Below are 25,187 nucleotides of genomic sequence, written 5' to 3' on the forward strand. Positions count from 1 at the left end.
ACTTATTAAGTCTATTGTTATTATTCGTATAACGTAATCTAGTATTATAATCTTTTATTACGTCATCTTGGTTATTCATGTTCATATTTCCTCATGGAATTAGTACTTTAACAAAAAACACTTATCATATATATATATATATATATATATATATATATATATATATATATATATATATATATATATATATATATATATATATATATATACAATTGTACAGTTCGATAATAAATTCGTTGAAAAAAGACACCTTCGCTGAACTTCGTGTTTTTAATGTTGAAATGAGAATTATGATGGAAATATTGAATATATTCATGATCACAATTTCAAATCATATCTTTTGACTTGATCATTCAATACAGTGATAAGTATCTTAAATTTATGTTTATGACTAAATATGAACTTTGAAAACATTGTTGGAATGAAACTCTAACAAGATATGTGAAATAATCTTGTAACAATATTTGAATTGAATCATATGTAATGTATGTAACGTACAATGGTTCAACTTGCTCGATATTATTATGTTAAACAATCTATGATAGTTATTGGTAAATAATCAGAAATTTCAATGGTTCAGATCATGAGTCAATTGAAGCTAGACCACCATTGAAAACCTGAAAGTACTGGACGTCCATTTCGTTTTGTTGTGCAACTCCTCAGTAGTGTGCATCCACGATCCCACCTCGCGAAATTCGAGCGCAGTCTCGCGCGAGACTAAGTTTCTCTAAAGAATTCCCCGTATATAGTATAACCATTAATAAACCTATATTAAATTGACAAAACAATCAGACTAAATAAAGCTAATACATAGAAAATGATGCTGACCGTGGTCAAAATTCCGGACAATTTCAATTAATAACATCATATCTAATTACTCTTAACTAATTGTGACACTTGAAAACATGGTTCCGTGTTGCTATAGCCACAAGATTTTGGCAGAATGAGCAAACCTACAATAAGCTAACAGAATAAAGAACTTTGAAAATACCATTCCCAGTAGATTCCTAACTGAAAACTTTCCTTCTTTATCTGCGTTATCAAGGATTATATTCAACCGGAAAGAATCATGTTTTTTTTTCAAAAACGTGGAAAGAATAACATAAGTTGTACATAAGTGATTTACCTGACTTTTGATCATAAATTTATTGAACATTTTACATAAGAATGATAGTTTTAATTCAAGAATAGTACTGAGCTTATCGTCTTATCTTAGAATGACTACTGAAAGGATACTATTATGTCAGTTAGTAAGCTTATCAATTACTTTGATATTTCTATTCGTCAACTGTTATGTAGTAATAATACTTTTTTGTACTTAAAATCTTCGACATCAACTTCCTAATCAGTTCCTAGTCGTTATGAATCCCATACTATTTAACTCGATTTTATGGTGACCCGCTTGAATATCTAGGCTACCTGTTCCTCCCTACCATCTAGATATTTCAACAAGTTATCTATTTTCTTGTTTGCCTATTGGTCGCATAACCTATTCAGGTGCGGTTCTGAAAAAGTGTACAACTTTTTATTGTACAAGTTACAAAAGGCCCAATCACAGATATCTTGATTGCTGGCAATATGCATCTAAAAGAATATACATTAATCAGATGTCTATTCCTAAACTGCTAACATCTAGCTGGCGACCACTCATCAAGAAATAAGAAACGGAAGCTTGTTGAAATACATTGTGCTGAGAATTCTATATTGTACCAAAGAAATAAAATATTGAATAAAGCCAATAATAATAATAAACAGAAGCTTTCAGTATGTAAGAATCTTTACTTTGAAGGTTAGCTTATCTACGGGAAACACTGGTGTTTACTGAATCATGTATGACTTTTTGATTCTGGAAGCTACTGAAATTAGTCCGTCAGACTGGCGCGATAACGTTTGAAGCAAACGGTACTGTGTTCGAGTCCCAGAGCGAACAACTCTGAGATGTAAGTACATCAAGCTGACGAGTTCCATAAATAGGATGAAACGCACGTCCTGGATTCCACTGTTAGCCAATACCCATCTTTTCATACAGGTTTCCCTGTGTGGATTCGAATCCAATCCCTGACGCCACTTGTTATATTTAGAGCTTAGATTCTTACTATACCGCATATAACTTGAGCACTCGACTCTAGAACACTCCCAAGTCGCAAATGAGAAAACAAGTGAAAGGAATGCTATTCCAAACAGTGTCCATTATGGTACAAAACTCTTAGGTATTTACAGCTTTTAGTGAAAACGAAATCATCGTTATAGTCATCCAATCCACATACAGGGGGTTATTAGCATTTGTCTAATAGGGAAGCTATACGTATGGATTCTAGAATATTCTTCCAAAAGATGATTGTATGGACTATCTTCAGCTCTTTCTGAGCTTCTTAGAGCTTCCTCGAGTTCACCCGTGGGCCGTCCTCACACTTATGATAACAATAATGATTTCAGCTATCTTCAAACTTTAGACATTACCAATTATATATAAGTATCCTACACTCATAGATATCAATTAATACTAAACAAGCTATAGGTTTGTATGATTCCTTCTAGTAAACAGACAAATATCTGGCTTATACTTTATGAAAGCGTTTGAACAAAAATCAAGAGAGCTTTTAACATCTGTAATGTACATAGTCAGTCAGTTATTCTTCCAAGAGCTAAGTAGTTACTTGTTTAAATAAGTAGCCCAGTAGTTGAAATTATTCTCACTCGATTTTTACACTCATACTCTACTGATGAACATTACCAAGTGTAAAACCTTAGATTCCTATTTTTGTAAGGATTAACTTAGGAAATCATTTAATAAGCTAAATACAATTCACTCTACAATTCTTGGTTTATTGTCATTTAAGACTAACAGTATATCAGTTCGTCAAATATGCTGTTAGTTATAGCTCTGATTGATTACTCAGTAGTAACCAATATCATGTTTGTATAGCCCTTCTTATTTCTGGTCAAATTCCATTAACTGAGTTTAAACGTGGCTACCAGTCTAATTGACTCGAAATCGCATCGCGGACTATGAATCTCTGTGAAACATGAGCGAATCTGCCGGGGAGCACCAATTCCCTCACAACTATAGGTACACCTTGCCAACGAGTCTACAATAGCATGTAACCCTGGTCCAAAGTTTCTTATCAACCATCTTTAAACAGCCGAAAAGTATCAGTTCCATTTAGTTTGGTGTAATTATTCTCTTAATATAAACAAATACCTGTCAATTTTAAATATACAGAAGCTCAACATCCAATGAAACTGTTATATCCCGATAAGAATAATGAATGGTAACTTTTGGAATCCATTTATGGACCAATAATATGGGTATATTTTTATCTTATAATTGTTAAATAACTAAACTATTCATATTGATGTCCCTCATATTATGAGCTTTCTTTTGACCTATGAACTGTTATTATATGATTTACCATTCTTGGGTTATACCCAATATATCAATTACTATCTTCCTTATTCACAGCCACATTTGACTAAATCTTGTACAAATGTTGTTTCCTATTTTATTGGTACGATATGATCTGTCTGGTTGGTATATAAACCCATTATATTTGCAATAAATGATTCATATTGCAGAGGCTGAGACTGGTTAGGCAGTAAGCAGGATCGATAAGGACTCTAGACTGTTCATACGAGTTTTAAGTGTCATTGGTCCGATCGATAATTCACTGCTCTCCAATTGACGATATCATTACGTTATACATTAACAGGGCATACAGGTCACAAGTTATAAACAGAAGCAATACCTTAATTTACATAGTTCATTCATTCAACTAATTATTATCAATAGTATATTATACAATTTAAAAATATAAGAAATAAAAAAGACGTTGAAGTTAACCACACATACATACATAAACAGACAAATACAATACGTCTGATCAAGTATTCATTCATCTCATTGCTTTGTAATAATATTCAATTATGTTGTGTGTTTTTTGTACAAATAAACATGATATTTAACTGATTTAAGAAATTTGAAACAAAAAGCACCAAAAAAAATCTGTTCATATTTCCATACTTCTTTTCATCACTGTCATCGTCGTTGTCATCGTCGTTGGCCTCGTCGTCGTCGTCACTGTCACCTCCATCATTATCATCTATCCCTATCAACATTATGATCTAATAAATGTGTGCATGTTTATATATATATATATATATATATATATATATATATATATATGTGCTTATACTTGACAAATACAAAACAAAAACAGTTCACAAATAAACGTTTAAATTAATAATAACAACAACAACAAGAAAACAAATCACCTAAGATTGAAAATTTTGCAATAAAATTGAAAAGTATTTCAATCGATTTTATGGTCTATTATTATTATTGTATACATATGTTCAATTGATAAAGATATTGGATGGTATCAAAATTTGATGAATAATAAATAGTAATAATCAGATGAATAACAATTACGATATTGTAAGAAATAGCATTGTCATTCATCTAAAAATTATAATATAGAAAAGAAAAAAAATGTATTATTATATATAAATGTACATTGAAATGCTATTGGTTCACTGACTGACCTTCATTTTCATTGGTTGACCAATGAGTGATTTTGTTCTATAGTAAGTAATTCATAATCAGCTGATTATTGATTATTTGAGATTATGAACCGATTGATGTTAGACCACCATGGAAAACCCGGAAGCACTGGACGGCCGTTCTGTCCTACTATGGGTCTCCTCAGCAGTACGCACCCACGATCCCGTTTGTGGGATTCGAACCCAGGACCTCCAGTTTCGCGCGCGAACGCTTAACCTACTGGACCACTGAGCTGGTATCCAGTGGTGTTAATAGACAACTTCAACTGATCCACGAAGTTGCGCAACCATCTTCCATTGTAGTGAGGTAGATACCTGTTTCTACCCGACACGGATTAGCTCCACAGGTCACGGCTTCTCACAATGGGACGAAACGACCGTCCAGTGTTACCAGGTTTTCAATGGTGTTCTAACATCAATCGGTTCATGATCTTAATCAAAACTTAACAGTCTCCACAACCCCTACATTGATTATTAATTGTCTTCTGAAAAATCTTCTGTTAGGATTATTCATTTCAATTTGTGTTATCATAAAAAATATATTTATAGTACCTCATTATAAATACCTTGATGATATTATTTTACAGGCTCCCAAGTGCCTTGGTACGGCCGAGAGTGAGGAGAGTCAGCTCTCATTCTCCAAATGCTCTCCAATGGCCACTTGCATATAACCACTGACAGGGAAGTCCTACTCACTACTTTCTCATGGTATTATTGTTTACGAAATCGAAAGGATTAAAAGCGAATGTCCGACGCTTCAACCGGATTGGTGGACACAGACAGTCCATCCAGGGCAGTCGGAAAACCCTGATTCCAAACCAATGGTGCACATGGGATACAGTATGCTGAAGGAACAAATGGAGTATGAACCTATTGTTGGTCACTGGCTACCATGTGACTGTATCTCCTTACATTGTTCCAGTTCCTTGTGGATTAAACCTTTAGGTCGAAGGCTCCGGATGTGGCCTCCTAAAAGAATCACCTGGTTTGATTTGGGCACTCGGGCAGTATCCCAGCCCTCACACATATCAAATGAGATTTGTGTGGCGCTTATGTATTTGGTGCCCCCTTGTACCAATATCTATGTGTCAAAATAAAATAACGTTTTAAATTTGACATAAGCAAAACAAAGTTCACTTCCTGGATTATGATTGCTTCGCTACTGAATTGCACAACTTCACTTTGATTTTAAATAATTTTTCAAGTTATTAAAACAAGTGAACCAATGATTTCTTTTCAAAATGAGTATATCCAATTAAAGAGGAAAAAAAGTAACATCTTGCTTACTTTTAATATTATTTGACTGAAGTATTCGACTGGTTGTATTTAAATATTGTAAATGATGTTCATCTAGGTATTGATGTTGATAGACATTCTTAGAATGATGATGGTGATGATGATGATGACGATGATGATGATGTTGACTATTACATCTTCGACGATATTTATCTAAGGATGGGCGCCTTGTAAGAATTTCTTTAACATGTCCAGAACAATCACTTGCAGAATCTTGATGAGATAAAGACAATTCACTGGCACCGGTATGCATACTTTCATAACCACTACTCGATGGTCCGCCGCCCCCACTGCCACCGCCAAGGGTACAACCACCACCACTTCGACGAGATGATCGACATACTGATGCAGACAATTTTCCACTGTAAGTTAGGATTTATAGAAAATGAACTTATATATATAATTTTTCTGATAGTTTGAGTTATGGATTAACATCCACTCAAGAACCATGAAAACTAAAGTAAACTGAATAGCCGTTTTCGTCTACAAACGGGACTCCTAAACGGTATTCAACCACAACTTGAAAAAGAATGGATCTGCTGTGGAGAGATCAAGCTATCTGGTTCTCTTTTTTTCTTGTTAAATGTTAGTTTTCTCTTTGACCTTCTCCATTATCTGAGTGATTGCTATCATTTTTAGCTCACTTATTGTGTTCCAAGGTCAATGAGTATCACTACATAAGTAGCGTTATTTTATTTCACTTGTTGACTCCTTTTAGGGAAGTCTCGTCTTCTCTATCTCATATTAGCCCGGAGATTACTAACGACGTGTTTTCATGTGCCAGTAACCATCCTGTCGAATTCTTCATAGAAGCCGTTAGTTTTAAAATAATTTGGATCGTTCGTTAATAGCAACTACCTAAAGCTCATCAGAACCACAATTCCAAGATACGACAGGGCCTCACAGTTTTCCTACATGCCTATTATTACATTACATTTAGACCACTTTGTTGGAATTCAGCAGCTAACATGTCGGAATTCAATCATTTGATGATATAGCATAATGATAGTTCAGTGTTACATCGATCACAACTGTTTCATTTTAAAGATGAATGAACTAAATCAATGAAATGTACATTGAAGTCACTAAGGTCTAGTCTTAGTCATATTGGTAGATGCAAACTACTTGGTTGGGGTCCGTGCGACTATCGTAACCCATGGTTGGAGACTCTTCATGACATGACTCAGAATCGATCACAATGGTGTAGGTGTATTCACTCTCTGTCTTCCTTCAAACTATGAGATTAAAATCGCTTCATATCTTTCTTCCTGTACTATATCCTTATACGAAATCTTTATTTTATATATTTCCGCCACTGAATTTACTACTTCTATGAATCCGGTGTTCACATCTGGTTGTGTTAATGAGGTATGGTATACGTCGTTGATCCTACACTGTAGATGACTTACTGACTGACTGATGTTCGAAAAAATTCATTCATGATTTCTATCTTCAACAAAAATAGAATTTAAAAAAAAAAAGAAAAATTAAAATCTACCTGATTCCATTAAATCCATTAGATGAACTATTTGATAAACTTAAATGATTATTATTTTTATATTGATTGAATTGATTATTTTCTATATGACATAATTCATATTGATTATGATTATATTGATTTTGTATTGATTTATATTGATTAGATTTTTGTTGATTATAATTAGTTATTAAATGATCATTTATTGAATATTGATTATTTAAATTTTGATTAAATTGATTTATAGAATATGTAACTATCATAGTAGTTGAAGGATTATTATTATTATTAACAAATAAATTTGAAGGAAGACTCATTGTATGAGGAAGGGGAGGGAGAGGAGGAGGATGAGGGGTAGGGATAGGATGGTGATAATGATGATAATTATAATGATCACATAGAGTAGATGATAATTGATTTGATTTTTCATTAGAATTCAATGAATTCTGACAAGCTGAGGTGCTGAAAGAAGTTAATTTTATCGGTTCAGCTTTATTCATACTATTACCATTATTATTATTACTATTATTATTACTATTATTATTATTATTATTATTATGAATACATAAGTTTTGTTCATTTCGAACAATCATCTTATTAGTTTCATATTGAATTTTATGAAGATTTTCTTTTTTCCCTTTTCTAAGTAAACGAAATAATGGTAAAGTTAAAAATTTTAATGATAATTTCATTCTAGTTTTTTCTTCATTAGTTTGATTCACTAAACTACTGAATTCTTTCATAGTAGTAGTAGTAGTAGTAGTAGTAGTAGTAGTAGTATTACTAGTAGTAGCTATACTAGTAGTAAATTTATCAAAAATATGAGGTTGATGATGATGATGATGAATAGATTTATGTTCATGTTCTTGTCTTTGTTGTTGATCGAAATTTATTGATTGCTGATAGAATTCTGTACAATATGTTTGTTTTGATGTACATATAGGTGATATATTATGACCATGAGTATTATTATTATTATTTCCGTTTTCATATGTTTGGGGATGACAATTACGATGTTGATGCTGATGATGCTGATGATAATAATAATTATGATTATGTAAGACATTTAAATTGCTCATTTGATTTTGGCTTATTTGTCCATTATTAACCGTTTCATTATTCAACTGATTAATTACATCTGATGTATTCAATGTAGGCGATTGGTAATTATATGGAAATTGTTTTGTTTCTTCTAATGATAAAAATATTGGAGTAGAATAAGATTGAGGAATTTTACAAATATTTTCAGATCTATTAGGATGAGATGAATAGAAATGTAGATTTGTATCATTATTATTAGATAAAAGTGATGGAGGAGGAACTGATGGAGATGAACTAGAATCAAAGAATAAAAAAGGAGAGAAAAAAAAGATAGTCCTAATTATATTGATAATGAGACTTTAGTTCAATAACCATTGAAAAAACGAGGAGAATGAGGCTATAGAATCCTCTGATTCTACAAACAGTTCACTATCTTCAAACCGCTGAGTTGATATCTGACACTGATCAATTCTCAATGATCATCTGTTACCATTAATTTCATATTTAATATGGTTGAACCGTACTCAATAGTTCCTTAACTAATATCAATCCATGTGAATGATGTTGAAACATTTTTATTTAAAAATTTACACTACTAATAAGTAGTTTGATATGTTAGTGAAAAACTTTATGTGGGCAGATGTACAGTGTAATAGAATTCAGAAAAATATTTCAGTGCGATGATACATTTAGGAAATTCCTTGAATACTTTGCATTTGATCAGTACCATAAAATACGATTTTCATTTATATATGTCAAAAAAACATAATATCTTAGTTTCTCCTACTGATATAGACAAATGAAAGTTGACATTTGCCATTTAGTATTTAAAATTTAAGCGTTAACATAACTTAGCCAATAACTATTCATGTTTCACCGTTAATAATAGATCACTCATTAATTAATTTTGAATAATTAGATTACGTAATAACGTTTATAAGGAATAACACTTAAGATAGATAGGATTACACTTTTTAATGGAGGAGAATACATACTTAGTTAAGTTTATTATTATTATTATTATTATTATTATTATTATTATTATTATTATTGTTAATGGCTTTATTCAATATTATATTTTGGTACAATATAGAATTCTCAGCACAGGGTATTTCAACAAGTTACTTACGCAAAAAAAACCCAGAAACAAAGACAAAAAAAGGAAAAAAAGGTCTAAAAAAAAGAAATCTGAAAAACTGTACAATACACTTGTCACTATCCATCTTTGCATATAATGATCTACAATAGTTTGCACTTAAATAGAATACAGTTGATAGCTTAGTTAGTTATTTCTAATAACTAACAATCTTATTTGTTTTGTCTTTCTATGATGAATCAACTCCATCAGTTCTAATCTCATAATATTTTTCTTGTTCAATATTTAAATTCATGTGTCTATATCAGCTAGATCACCATGGAAAATTTGGAAGCATTGGATGATCATTTCATCTTAGTATGGAACTTCTCATGTTATCAGATTACATTAAAATCTATTAAAATTCACTTCATTATTATTTATTATTGATATACTACCTCGAGAATTGAAAACGGATGTGACTTAAGATCGACTTAAATACTACAACATTATAAGTAAGTAAGTAAGTGTTGAAGTAAGTAAGTAAGTAAGTAAGTAAGTAAGTAAGTAAGTAAGTAAGTAAGTAAGTAAGTAAGTAAGTAAGTAAGTAAGTAAGTAAGTAAGTAATTAAGTAAGTAAGTAAGTAAGTAAGTAAGTAAGTAAGTAAGTAAGTAAGTAAGTAAGTAAGAAAGGAAGGAAGGAATGTGAGTATTTAATTCATAACTATATTAATATACTCTTACTTATATAATGAAACTCCTTGTCTATTATCCAATGTTTCATTGAATTTTAATCGATACATTGAATTCATTAATGAATCATTTTGTTTTGTATAATTTAATGAACCAATTGCCGAATCATTCAATGTGGATGGTGTTATTGAATGAATAGAATAATTTGAATAATTTTTTTCTTTTATTAAATGTGATTTTATTGAATTCTTTTTAGTGATCATATTTGAACATGAATCATTTAAACATTGATATGAATTATTACTACTGATATGATTATTAGTAGTATTATCATTAGTAGTAGTATTAGTGGTAATATCATTAACATTATTGTTACTCTTCTTATAACCATTATTACATAATGAACAATTGATTGTATTATCAAAATCAATTAATTGACATGAATGTGGTGTACTAATTGAACTGACCCATTCAGCAACACGAAATAATGAATTATTAAGAGTATTACTAGTAATATGAGTTGAAACATTATGATTATTAATACTATAACTATTATTATTATTATTATCATTATTACTGCTATTATGTAATAAGCTATTTGTCAATTTCCTATCAACTTCTGGTGTATTCAATCTTGATCGTGTTAAATGTTGGCATTTCAGTTGATTATGACTACAATGATCTTGTTGATTAGATTGTTGTTGACATTGATCATTGATCGATAGATTAAAGGGAACAATAGTGGATTGTGAAATGTTTTTATCATTAGCTTCATTGTTCTCTATAAATTTCATACTAAAAAACAAAAAAACACAAACAATTGGAATAAAGATTTGTTGGTTCAGTAAAACATTTAATCATTATGATACATGATGATTTAGAGTGGAGATTGTTTGATTAAGATCATGAATCGATTAATGTTAGATCATCATTGAAAACATGGAAGTACTGAACAGCCGTTTCGACTTATTATGGCACCACTCAACAGTGCTCATCCACGATCCCGCTTGCAGGATTTGAACCCACGACCTTTGATCTCGCACGCCAATGCTAAACATCTAGATCAGTGCGCCAGCATCCATCGGTGTTAATGTCTAACCTCAACCAATCCACGAAATTGCGCAACCATCTTCTATAATACTGAGGTAGACACCTGTCTCTACCAGGTTTTTAATGGTGATCTTACATCAATCGATTCATGATCTTATTCAAAAACTTAATAATCTCCATGACCTCATACTGATACTGATAAAAGCTTTTATTTGATGAGAGAACTATTGAAAAACATAGACTACTGAAGAATGCGTCCACACCAGCGACCAAATAAGGTATTGAATATTGAACCTTCAAATTTAGCGATCCAATTGTATTGAGTCCCCTGAGGCATTCAGTTATTCAAGCCGTATCTTATCACTGATAACATTTAGAAATCAATGTTTATTTCTAGACTTATTTATCCAACTAACGTTGAATCACACCTTATATTATAGAGCAAATCATACCAATCGAATACTTAAATGATATAAAGAAGACATAATTTCAGCCTTTTTAACCCAGTGACTAAAAGTAGAACTCAACATTCCATCAACAATTATAGACTTTGAGTTCACAGAGTTCAATTATCTGTCACAATTACAGAGTACCATACTATTGAATTAAGTTTATTGGTCCCCTTATTAGAATAAAACCATTACCAGTAATAAAAACAATTTACTTATTATAATAATAAGGTGAAATCGTTACTCTCCCAGTTTTTTATCTGGGAAAAAACTGTGAATTCTCCAAATGCATTTTGCCTTCATTTCTCTTAGTCTATAATTTTAGCGTATTGTACCATACTACTTAATAATATTCAGTAATTAACTTTACTTTTCATGATTTTCAGTATATGGTGTACCACACTTCATTATTCTTGTATGGCACTCCTAAGTACTCACATAAATTCGTAGTATTCAACACACTTATTACTATAATGGCGACTTCTCAACGTTTGTAAGAATTGCTTCCAGTTTTCGTGCATTCACTGGATCTCTGCTTAAATGTAATAGTCTCCAAATTTTACATACCTAATCTCCGTCCTGAAAGTTAACGGTCAGTATTGGCTTTAGACATACACAGTTGCTAGCGACTGCCTCCCAATCCTATACACTGGCGTACTGAATCCCAAAAAAACACCTCAGGAACTAAGGTCTGTAGTACCACTTTCTAGACAAAATCATTGTTTTAGACCCAGATTGTTCCCAGTTAACTCTATCGCATAATCAGACACTTCGATCGAATAACATTATCCTAAAATTTCCAACCCCTCCCCCCCAATTATTAAATAACAAAGAACTAGTGATATGATCACAACAACAAAATACATCATATTACAACACTGAAAGTATACAAGACAATTATTATTACCTTGGTGATAAAGAAATTCGATTCTCTGAATTTGATGTATTAACCATATCATGGATAGTAATAGGTTGTTTTAATTGATTGACAAATTCTTGATTTAATAATGTTGATTTAGTATTATTCATGTTTAACATTAATTCTTCATCTTCATTTAAATGATTTAAATACTAATTAATATAAAATGAATATTTTAAGAAAAGTTAATTTAGCCATTTTAGTCATTATCTAATATTAAATTATATAATATTTACAATTCAATTGTTTTCCCTTGACTGTGTCCATATAATCTGTGGTGAAGTTGAATCAATGTACACCTAATGATATGAATCAGTCGACCAAAACTAGACCACCATTGAAAACCTGAAAGCATTGGACAGCTGTTTCGTCCTAATATAGGACTCTTCAGCAACGTGTATCCATGATTCTACACGCAAGACTCAAACCTAGGACCTTCATTCTTGTGTGCAAACGTTTAACCTCTAGACAACTGAGCTGGTATCGTGTCAGGCTTGAGACAGTTATCCACCTCAGACAATGGATGAAGGGTTGTGGAAGATCAAGGATCGACTGTATTTGGAAATTAACACTGCTAGATGCCGGCTCACAGGTCTATAAGTCAAACGTCCGCTCGCCAAACCGAAGATATTGGGCTGTAGTCCCACGTGCCACACATGTCCCAGCCATCTCAACTGATGAAGTTTCACTACTTCATCAATTGATTTTCCATCCTTACCTAGTACTCGTTTCCTAACAACTGCATTACTTACTCGGTGGTCCTAGGATATACGAGCAATGCTTCTAAGACACCTATGATCGAATACTAGTAACCTACGAACATCCTCTACTCTTACCCGTCATGTTTCACAGCCATAATGTAGGACGGAACGACCAGCTGCACAGTAAACCCGTTCTTTGATTGGTAGACGGATATCTCGCCTGCTCCATAAATGACGCAAGTTGGCAAAAGCTAGACGAGCCTTCCTTATCCATGCTGAGATTTTGTCACATACCAGACCACAAGGGTTGATGAGACTTCCAAGATAAGTGAAGCGGTTTACACGCTCAACTACTTCACTCCGTATCATTAGTACATGTGTCGATGCAACCCAATCCTGAAGCAACATTTTGCATTTACTAAAGTGTAGACTCTTCCTATTTGAAGTCTACAAGATAATTTAGAATTTTGGATGACATGAATTCAAAAAAAAAGAAGATTAGTTCCTAATCTTCAACATTTTCAATGTTAACAATTAATTATACATTTTATTGTACAGTAAGATCGGTTCCTAAATGATTAGATTTCCCACGTTTATTTATGCTCTACATCATTAATGTCATGAATAAGTTTATTTAAACAAAATTATTTACAGTAAATTTCACTATTGAGTTTCATAAACAGAATTAACATGAATTAAAATAAGCAGATATTATTTGTTACTACCCTGTTAACATTTTTTGGGCAAAAAACTTACTTAACTCTACTTACCTGAGGTACATTTACAGTTGTTACATAAGATGTTGGAATTGTGTAATTATTACACTTTGATGCTTCACGGATTTGTCTTCCAATATCAAGTAATACTTCTGTAGGCCTAGTATTATTATTATTAGTAGTAGTAGTATTCATCATAGTAGAAAGACTAGAAATATTATAATCTGTATTTTCTAAAACAGAATGAAAGAACGATTAAATAATAGTTAAAAACTAATAAGAATTTTATTGGTAAGAATTATATTGAAAAAGGAAAGTCCTCTGAATTTTAATTTGTTTCTTTAAACTACTTTAATTAGAATGTAGTAGGCAAAAAGAAATCAATAAAATAATTCGGTATGATGATTCACTGTTGGTTAGAGTTCACTCAATACAGCTTAGATCTCTCATTAACCTCTAGAAGTATAGCGAAACATGCTAGAAAATACAAACTAAACAATTAAAAACTAACAAGTCTAATACCTTCTTTTAATTTCAAGTGCTATCAAATTATAACAAAATTATTTTATTGAATCTATCTTTAAATCATGATTGATGTTGTCTTCACAAAAAAATTCGGTGAGACTATAATTTATGGACGACCTTTGAGCAATGCTAGACTGACCTTGAGAGTATCCACTTATTAGCCAAGACTAAATGAGGGATATGAACCTGTATGAGAAATTAAAATTATAATTTACGGTTGATGATTAAGCTTAGGAATTAGATATAGGGTTTTCATCACGAACTGACATCAGGTAAATGAATTCCACGCCAAAATCAGAGACCTGATAACTTATGCCTGATTGGTTCGTGAATAAATTATAGTCTCGCCGACTACGATATTGACTTTCTAATCAATTTTTAGTCGACTGAAAATTATTACGTTTAACCATTTTATTTATTTATTTATTTATTTAAACAAATGAACATTGGTAAAAGAAGGCACCAAATAGATATACACCACATAAGTCATTCGGTTTATGTGAGAGCTGGAATATTGCTCGGGTGCCCAAACCGAAATAGGTGGTTTTCTTAGGGAGGCATCCTCCAGCCTTTGATCTAAAGATCTGGTCCACAAGGAAGTAGAGCAACGTCACGAGATGCAGTCACATTGTAGCTGCTGACTAACGATTGATTCATACACCATTTGTTTCCCCAGGATCCTGGAGCCCATGTATACCATCGGTTTGGAATCATGATTTTCCAACTCCCTTAGGTAAAACCTTCGTGTCCATCAACTCGGATAAAGTGCCAGACATTCGCTCTTCGTCCTCTTAATTTCGTAAACAACAGTAATGCCGCGAGAAGTCAGTGAGTAGGACTTCCCTGTCAGTGTTTGTATGCATGTAGCCACTTGGAGAGGGAGAACTGACTCTCCTCACACTCGACCATACCAGGGTATTTGGAAACATTTAATCAAGCAAACCAGAATGCAAAAATATAAAAGAGGGTTTATTTTATCAGTACTCATCGTTAAATTCAAATTATATACTAGTTTTAAAGCATTAGTAGAGCATATCTACAATTTAGCATTCCCTCCTAAGTATCTTCAACCAAATACCATCAAACAGATATGAAGTCACTTAATCTAGTGATCATGCATTACAATATATTTGACACCATCCGACTAATACTACCAAAGGATAACATGAAAAAATAATAAAATCGGTTACTGATTATTCAATAATTAAACTTATAATGAAGTTTTTGTTCACTGAACTGGATGATTTGGTCATGAAGCTTTCATCGTTCTTCTAAACGATATCATCACCAGCACAAAGTTCAGGTAGAGGTGAAGTGTTTGAATCTCTCGGCATCCGGTTCACAGCTTGTCTTGTAGACCTCGATGTTGATTAGTTCTAGTTTATGCTAATGATGTCGTACAGAAGAATGATGAAAGCTCCATGATCAAACCATTCAGCTCAGAGAATAGAACTTCATCAAAATCATCCATCGGAGCTACAAATCTTCTCCACTATCTCAATAATCAAATTAGAGTATCAAATAAAACTTTTTAACTAATAATAATAATCTCACTTTGTTTTTCATTCAACATACTACTTATTGACAATTGACAACAACTTGTATATAAATTATCAAATGTTAATAAATTAGTTGTTAACAAATTAGTTGATAATTCATCTTTTAATGATAAATTAATCATAGATTGTTTTATTGAATTTGATTCATGAATTGTTTCAGCATCTTCGGTACATTCGGATATATCAGATAATGCTCTTGGTATATTATCAGTTGGATTATTATCTAATGTAGAAAATGATCTATTCATTGAATTACTACTGAAATGATTTTCAGTAGTAGTAGTAGTGGTAGAAGTAGTAGAAGTCGTGTTAAAATTTTGAATTGATTTATGCATAGATGTAGTGTGTATATTTTGCGCTTCAGTTGAATTTATAATCTGAAATAAATAAATTTTATTAAAGAAGAGCTTTGATAGATACAACTAAGCATAAGTAAACACAGATAATCATAACTTACTTCGTGGAGGAGCATAGGCCACCCATCAGCATTCTCCATCCAACTCAGTCCTAAACAATCCTTTCCAGCTCTTTCCAGTTCTTATTCATAATTTTCATATCTCCTTCCATTTACCCACGTAATGTGTTCTCTGACCATCCACTTTTCCCATCCCACTCATGAGTTCAAGTTAGAACTTGTCTCGTGATGCAGTCTGATGATTTCCTCAATTAATGTCCTATCCATTTCCATCTTCTTTTCCTAATTTCCTCTTCAGCTGGGAGCTGGTTTGTTCTCTCCCATTGTAGGCTGTTGAGTGTACTGCGTAGACAGCTAGTTATAAATACTTGTACCTTCTTTATGATGGATGTATTAGTTCTTCAAGTTTCAGCTCGGTATAAAAGAGCTGTTTTGATTATTCGTATTGAAGATTGTGACTTTGATATTGGTCGATAGACAGTTGTTTTGAGTTCCATATATTCTTCAAAAGTAAGAATGCTGTCCTTGCTTTTGCAATCCTCGCCTTTCCATCTGTATCTGATCCTCCTTGTTCATCGATGATGCTTCCCAGGTACATGAAGGATTCGACATCTTTCAGAGTTTCGCCATCAAGTGTGATTGGTTTGGTGTTCTCCGTGTTGTAATTGAGGTCCTTGCTTTTTTCGTTTGTGTATGTTGAGGCTTACTGATTCAAAGGCTGCTACTCATAACTTATTAATAGTTAAATTTAATTACTCAACTGCTATCAATCTTTTTATGACACTCTGTAGTGAATTTGCTTCGTTAGCCGATCACCTCGATAACTGTTATTATGCATAAATCTCAATGGTGTTTTAAATTAGAAGACCATAAGAAGCGGCGATTACAGTTTGTTAGCTGATAGTACGGGTAACAAATCTAAAATCGCATGGAGTGAATTTGAAGCAGAGAGGTGAATGTTTATGTACGAGCGAATACAGAGGCGAATTTATGGTCGAATCAAATCAAGGTGTAGATAGGAAAGACAAAAGCTAATGATAGGATTCGAGCACAAATATACATGAGAAAGAGGAGGATTTATCGGGCGATATTTAAGCGATTAACATTTAAGCTAGAGAGAGATATATATGCGTAGGCTATCACATGTGATCATAATAGTACAATGAAATAGATGAGTTGCTACTATTAGAATTACATTGTCTGTTAAGTAAGTTAATAAAAGGGCTTAATAAAATTTAATCATAATCAAAATTGATTGTAGAAGAGTTGCTATAACACAAAAGGGGCCTAAATCGCTGCTTTACAATCATATATTTAGGATGAGTATAATTCAAGTGTACCAAGTTGAGAGATCCACATATGATGGAATGATTTTTATCTAAATATAGATTGTATATACTATATGTTGATAACAGCCTCTGTATAGTATACTCTCCACCTTGGTCCCTAGATAGATATCTTACCTACACAAGTCGACAAAAAGTAAGCAAACTTTCTAAATCTGCTCTAGGACTTCCTCAGACAGCATCCTATCAACTCTGATGAAACTTTCATGATAAATAAATTGATCAGTTCACTCAAATATTTCACTCCCTTTGATCAATCCAGACAATGATATCAACCAATAAGTAACACATCCAAAACATGTTTACATTTTTACTTAAGGCAACCAGAAGACCCTTCATTTTATCAAAATGTTTACTAACTATACCCTAATAACGTTTTTTCTGTGGGTAAAACAATAAAAAAATCTCAATGGTTGAGACCATGGGTCAATTAAAGCTAGATCATCATGAGAAATCTTAAATCACTGGATAGCTGTTTCGCCCTAGTACAGGACTTCTCAGCAGTGCGCATCCACGATTCCACCTCGCGATATTTGAACACAGGACCTAGAAGTCTCGTGCGCGAACGCTTAACCTCTAGACCACTGAGCTGGCCGGCATCCAACGGTCTTAATGTCTAACTTTAATTAATCCACCATTGTCTCCAAAGAGTTACTATCTCACAACAGGTCTGACTGAACTCCACTGGTCACTACTTCACACTAGAACTTCAGGAAATACCTCTTCATGCCATTCACTAGTGAGTATATGTTGATTAGTATCAGAAGGAGTTTCAATTGACTCATGATCTCAACATCCACAAAACCCTTTTTGACATTTATTTTAAAAAATCATTTAACATACTGGTTCCTCTTTCATTTGTTCGCATAATTCCTCTGTATTTGATAGAAATGATGTTTTAATATGATCTTTAATCAAATTATGCACAACATTATGATAGGATGGTGGTGGTGGCGGTGGCGGTGTCAGTGTCGGTGTCGGTGTCGGCGGTAACGGCAACGACGGTTGTGAAGAATTATTCATTTCACTCATAAATGAATTATCTTTATAATTTGATAAATTTACAATATCATTTCTTTGTTTAACCAATGATGATAATGATACATTTGGACCATCAATCCAAGTTTCTTCAATTCTATTATTATTCGTTATCATTTCTGATGTTTTCATTGAAGTTGGTGATGATGATGATGATGGTGATGTTGTGGTTGCTGTTGTTAAAGATTGTAAAAATTTTCTAGATTTTGTTCTATTCATAATACGAGGCCATACAGTTGCATTTGTTCTAGGAATCATTCGTTTAATTGTTATTAAATTATTCATATTTGGGAATTCAGTATGTTGATTCTATTTAGATATAAAAAAAGGTATGAGAAGTAATGAGTTTATTCTGGAGATTTACATTGTGACATGAATTCAAGTGTTATATGATTTCGTAAACAACACCCCAGTCGCGAGAAGTCAATGAGTAGGACTTCCTTGACAGTAACTGTATACGCGTGGCCATGTGAGAGTATTTCGAGAGATAGCGCGGCTCTCCCTACCCTCGACCATACTAGGGCATTTGGGAGCTTTATTGTATAGATACATGAAGACAATGGCTGATCCATGTAGGTAAGTGAAGACTATCTTGTTGGGTTCCATATGATTACTCCAACCAATGTTCAAAGATTTTGGGTGACATGATCCAAAGTCATTCGTAATGGAGTAGGTGAATTTACTCTTTATCTTCTCTTAGATCCTAAGTTGCTGAGCTTATCATAAACTCTTTTTTCCACTATTCTACTGATCTATATTTTCCCAAATGGTATTTTTGATCCCTAATCTTTCTTATTACCACTCACGACTCTTGCTACCTCTAACACTCTGGGATTCACACTGACAGTTTCATCTCGCTGTACTAATGAGACACGGTAAGGTGAACCGATATACTTATGTTCAAGATTCTAAATTACTTTTGACCGATTGATTGAGTTCATTTTATATCTAAGAAATTTTATTATGATAATAAAATATATGTCAAGTGGTTTATCAGATCGACAAAGCAAGGGCCGCATTCCTACTATTGAAGAATATATGGAACTCAAAACAACTGTCTATCGACCAATATCAAAGTCACAATCTTCAATGCGAATAATCAAAACAGTTCTATTATACGGAGCTGAAAATTGAAGAAATAATACATCCATCATAAAGAAGGTACAAGAATTTATAAATAGTTGTCTATGCAAGATACTTAACATCCATTGGTCGGATACGATCAGCAACAACAGCCTACTGTGTGAAAGAACAAACCAGCTCCCAGCTGAAGAGGAAATTAGGAAAAGAAGATGGAAATGGATAGGACATTAATTGAGGAAATCATCAGACTGCATCACGAGACAAGTTCTAACTTGAACTCATGAGTGGGATGGGAAAAGTGGATGGTCAGAGAACACATTACGTGGGTAAATGGAAGGAGATATGAAAATTATGAATAAGAACTGGAAAGAGCTGGAAAGGATTGTTTAGGACTGAGTTGGATGGAGAATGCTGATGGGTGGCCTATGCTCCTCCACGAGGAGTAACAGGCGTAAGTAAGTAAGCAACTAGTTCTTTATCATTCTCAATGATCCGTTAACTGATCTTGATCAGTGATTTAAACTATATTGGAATTGAAAAACTATAATATATGTCCAATATTTTTTTTACAAATCTGTCAATTCTTGTGAAATTTACGAATACTTTATGTATTCATATTGTACTGTAAGTGACCCAACTTGGAACCACAAAATTTTATGATTATCTCTTAATTCTCAGATCATTAATCTTCCATAAGATGGTTTAAATTTTTAACTTCAGTTATGACACCACATTCATTCAAACCTATCAATGAATAAGTGGTTTTCACTCGATATTGGCTCAAATCCACTATTCACAATTTCTTACTAGAACACTTGGAATTACCTCTTAAAATTAGTCACTATTGTATACACGTTTAGGATAGCCTTTGTATGGAACTTTTGAGTAGAATAGATTCATAACCCAATACTCTTGGTGAAATGGCTCAGAATCGACCACAATGGTGTCGGTGTATACACTCTCTGTCTTCCTTTAAACTAAGAGATTGAAATCGCTTCATATCTTTCTTTCTACGAACTAATTATTTCTTCCTGTATTATATCCTTTTTGCAATCTTTCTTTTATATATTTCCACCTCTGAATTAACTAATTTAATGAATCCGGTGTCCATCTTGTTGTGTTAATGAGGTATGGCAACTTGGACCGATGCATATATATGCCTAATCCTACGTTGTATCTGATTGACTGACTGACAATACAAGATTTAATGTATAAATTTCAAGTGTAAAAAGCAAGCTCAATACTGTGTTAAGCTATCACCTTAGATCTGTTCAACATTATCATAAAATTATAAAGAAACGTACACTATGGTTATTAGTAGTTATGTGAAAACTTATAAAGCTTATGACTTAAGATAATATCGAGGCAATCCGCACACGATACATATATGCCAACAAGAGACTGATCAATTGTAGACCTAAACAACAATCGGAAGATACAAGTAGGCAACATCAAGTGAATTTAACCGTTCACCCCATTCCACAAGCAGGTAGCTATCACGACTCAGTTGCTAAGTGGATAACATGATAACGTTTAAAACAAATAGTAATGGGTTCAAATTCCACAGTGAACAGCAATATATCTGGGATACAGGTACATCCAGCCAATGAGTCCCAAAAATAGGACGAACCGCATGTCCTTAATTCCACTGTTAGCAACTATCCATCTTTGCTTAAAATACCAAGTGAATTGAATAGTATTCAAAGTAGTGATATCATCAACAATCAATAAACCAAACCACCTGCTTTTACTCATTTGCATAACAATAATAATAATGGGCTACTTATTGTTGATTTAACTTAGTAACTGTATGGATAAATTTTTTTTCATTCTTTTAATCATTAACTTTATTTATTTTGAACACAGCGGGAATTCTTTAAAATGAAAGTTGAATATTCAATATTCAAGTTATACATTTATGTGATTGACCTATGGCATGTTTAAACGTGTGTATCATTTGTTTGTTTGTTATAGATAATAAATGAACGATGTAACCTGTTATCAACCATTATGATTAGTAAACATGGCGAAACTATGAATTGTGAATGGACCAATCAGATTTAAGATAACAGGTCTTGGATTTTAGCGCGAAATTCATTTACTCATTTGACCAAATAGTATCTTGGCATTTTAGCTGTTATCAGTTTGTGATGAAAAATTGTAAATCTAATTCCTAATCCTAATCATCGGTTGTGATTCATAATTCTTATTCTTCAAACTGTTTTACAACCCTCATTTTGCCTTAGTAATTAGGTAGACAATCTCAAGGTCACTTTGGCGTCACTCATAGGTCGTCCATAAATTATAATCTCACTGTAAACACTGAAGAAAATTGGAATAATAATAATACTAGTAACCTATTATATTCTGAGACAAGTTGACTCTGTATATCTAACTATATATAAACATGTTGCCATATTGGTGTATTGTTTTTATATTTGTATGTATGTAAGTATGTATGTGTGTTTGTGTTAGTCTGTGTATCTAATCGAATTCTAGAACTCACGTTTTTTTAACCTAAGACCTTTCCTCAACTTTCATTCACACAACCAAAAAATAACAAATATTTATGTCGGAAGGGTTTTTGTGCATATTATAGTAATTTCAATGATTGAGACCATCATGGAAAACATGGAAGCACTAGATGGCCGTTTCGTCCAACTGTGGAACTCCTCAGCAGTGCTCATCCATGATCCCACCTCGTGAGATTCCAACTCAGGACCTAGAAGTCTCGTGCGCGAATGCTTAACCTGTAGACCACTGAGCCGACCGGCATTCAACGATGTTAATGTTTAACTTCAACAAATCCACGAAATTGAGCAACACGTCCACCATTGTCATTAATGAGTTACTATCTCACAACAGACGTGGTCGAACTCCACTGGTCACTACTTCTCCCTAGAACTCCAGGAAATACCTCTCAGAGCTTATTACAAGAATTCATTCGTTTGTTTTCTTAACTAAGTAAATCAGTTTAATCAATATTTTGTCATTACGTAATAAATTGAATTATTGTTCTTACCTGATCCATTGAATGTTGTTTAAGTGTTTCATCATTCAAAGCTATTAATTCTGATGATCCTCTACAACTGTGTGTTTTATCCATTATATCTATACTTCCATCAGCTAATCCTCTTGGACCTAGTTTTTTAATAGAATATGATGTAATACGACTATCACTTAGACGACGTTCACCTTGTAATAATTTATTATTTCCAACATAAATTACTGTATCACAGGATTGTTCACCACTTGATGTACAATCTAATTCAGAACTACATGATCCTAATGATCTAGCATATGATAATCGACCAAGTCTTGGTCGTCTATGTAGATGTTTTGATTGATTTACACGTAGAAAATCAGTATCTGTATCGTTTGATGTTGATGAACCAATTTCTTCTTGACTTTTACTAGCATTCAATGATAATGGTAATGATAGTTCATGATCTTTAGTTAATGTGCCAATATGATTGATAACAATCTTACGACGTCTAAGACGATTAATTTCCGTAGCAAGTTGTATAACCTGTAACAGAAAAAAAAAAAAAAAAATATATATATATATATATATATATATATATATATATAGGATTATCCTAGATTTTTATTTTTTATTATTTGAACACATACATAATGGTACAAAGGGGCACTGAATACATGTGCGCCACACAAGTCACTTGGTTTGTGTGTGCGTTATAATGCTGCCCGTGTGTCTAAACTGAAGAAGATGGGTTTCTTAGGCAGCCACACCCGGAACCTTTGACCTAAAGGTCTGATCCACAAGGTAGTGGAGCAACGTCAGGAGATGCAGTCACATAGTAGCCGGTGACCAACGATGGGTTCATACGCCAATTTTTCCTTCAACATCCTAGAGCTCATGTTCATCATTGGTTTGAAATCAGGGTTTTCCAACTCCCCTAGATGAACTGTCCCTGTCCAACAACCCGGTTAAAGCGACGGACATTCGCTCTTCATCCTCTCAATTTCGTAAACAACAGTAATAACACGAGAAGGTGGTGAGTAGGACTCCCATGTCAGTGTTTATATGCACGTGGCCATGTGAGAGTATTTCGAGGGAGAGTGCAGACTCTGTCCACCATCTGCCGTACCAGAGCATTTGAGGGCCACTTTATAATGCTTAATAAATGTATAGTACCCAGCATTTTTGGTTATTTCCCTATCCAATTGATGGCTATGTGTCGCATATTACAATGTATTTGCACAAAAGATTTTATTTCAAGACCTAAATTTCACCTTTTTGTGTTTTTGACCCAGTATGTCTGGTACCCTACCCTATTCAGAACAGAGTTTCATATAACTTCTGATGCTTGATTTGAAATGTTTAGTGATATTTACTCTCCAACAGGCAGTACTCACCCACTAGATGAACTGACATATGAAGAAAAATCTTAGATCTTAAATATTGGATAGTTGAAGATAATCTCAGACGTTTTTATAGTAAAAGATACCGAAATCCCACACTCTCTCCCTCCCTTCCACCAATACTGTCACACGGTTGTATAGTTATAGACATCTAAAGAAAAATCCTGTCTACCACTTTCGTGCAACTGAACTGTTTTCGCACAAGCATAACAGAGTGAAACCTAATGCTATGGGTGAATTACTGTATAAGGAGTTTATTACAACCAGAGATGTTCAGTCAGTCAGCTACAACGTAATACCAGGCACATATATGCATCGATCCAAATTGCCATACCTCATTAGCACAACACGATGAACACCAAATTCATAGAAGTAGTTAATTCAGTGGGGTAATATATAAAAGAAAGATTGTGTATAAGGATATAGTACAGGAAGAAAGAATTAGTTCCTAGACCGAACGATATAAAGCAATTTTAATCTCTTAGTTTAAGGGAAGACAAAGAGTATATACACCTACGTCATCGTAATCGTTTCTGAGCCATGTCACCCACAGTCTCCAACTACTACTCGTCAAGATAACCACACGGACCCCAACCAAGTAGTCTGCATCTACCAACATGCCTCAGACTAGAAGTTGGTGACTTCAACGACTGATGCCACGTTTTAGTTTGGTCATTTCTAACTTTCTTCCAAACATCCCCAACACTAGTCAGCATTGTGCGTCGTGGTAAACAGTGTTCAGGCATACATAACACGTGACTCAACCATCTCAGTCGATGAAAATTCTCAACCTCATCCACTGATTTAGCATCATTACCTAATACCCTATGTCTAACCCCACCATTACTTACTCGCTGAT

General features: G+C 33.2%; 1 protein-coding gene across 1 annotated transcript in view; it reads right to left on the reverse strand.

The window, feature by feature from the left end:
• Positions 1–3,010: 3,010 nt before the first annotated feature.
• MS3_00000223 (uncharacterized protein) overlaps positions 3,011–25,187 on the reverse strand; it is an 88,300-nt gene continuing 66,123 nt past the window's right edge. Inside the window, exons 8-16 of the mRNA XM_051208071.1 lie at positions 22,965–23,471; positions 18,665–19,168; positions 16,056–16,437; positions 14,031–14,209; positions 12,548–12,711; positions 10,193–10,936; positions 7,355–8,668; positions 5,848–6,218; positions 3,011–4,459 (exon numbers count right to left, since the gene is read on the reverse strand). Coding sequence (XP_051067293.1) covers positions 4,452–4,459; positions 5,848–6,218; positions 7,355–8,668; positions 10,193–10,936; positions 12,548–12,711; positions 14,031–14,209; positions 16,056–16,437; positions 18,665–19,168; positions 22,965–23,471 — 4,173 coding nt within the window. The 3' untranslated portion in view covers positions 3,011–4,451. The remainder of the gene's footprint in view (positions 4,460–5,847; positions 6,219–7,354; positions 8,669–10,192; positions 10,937–12,547; positions 12,712–14,030; positions 14,210–16,055; positions 16,438–18,664; positions 19,169–22,964; positions 23,472–25,187) is intronic.

The sequence above is a fragment of the Schistosoma haematobium genome, chromosome 2 (genome assembly GCF_000699445.3).
Source record: "Schistosoma haematobium chromosome 2, whole genome shotgun sequence".
In the NCBI taxonomy this organism is placed as follows: domain Eukaryota; kingdom Metazoa; phylum Platyhelminthes; class Trematoda; order Strigeidida; family Schistosomatidae; genus Schistosoma; species Schistosoma haematobium.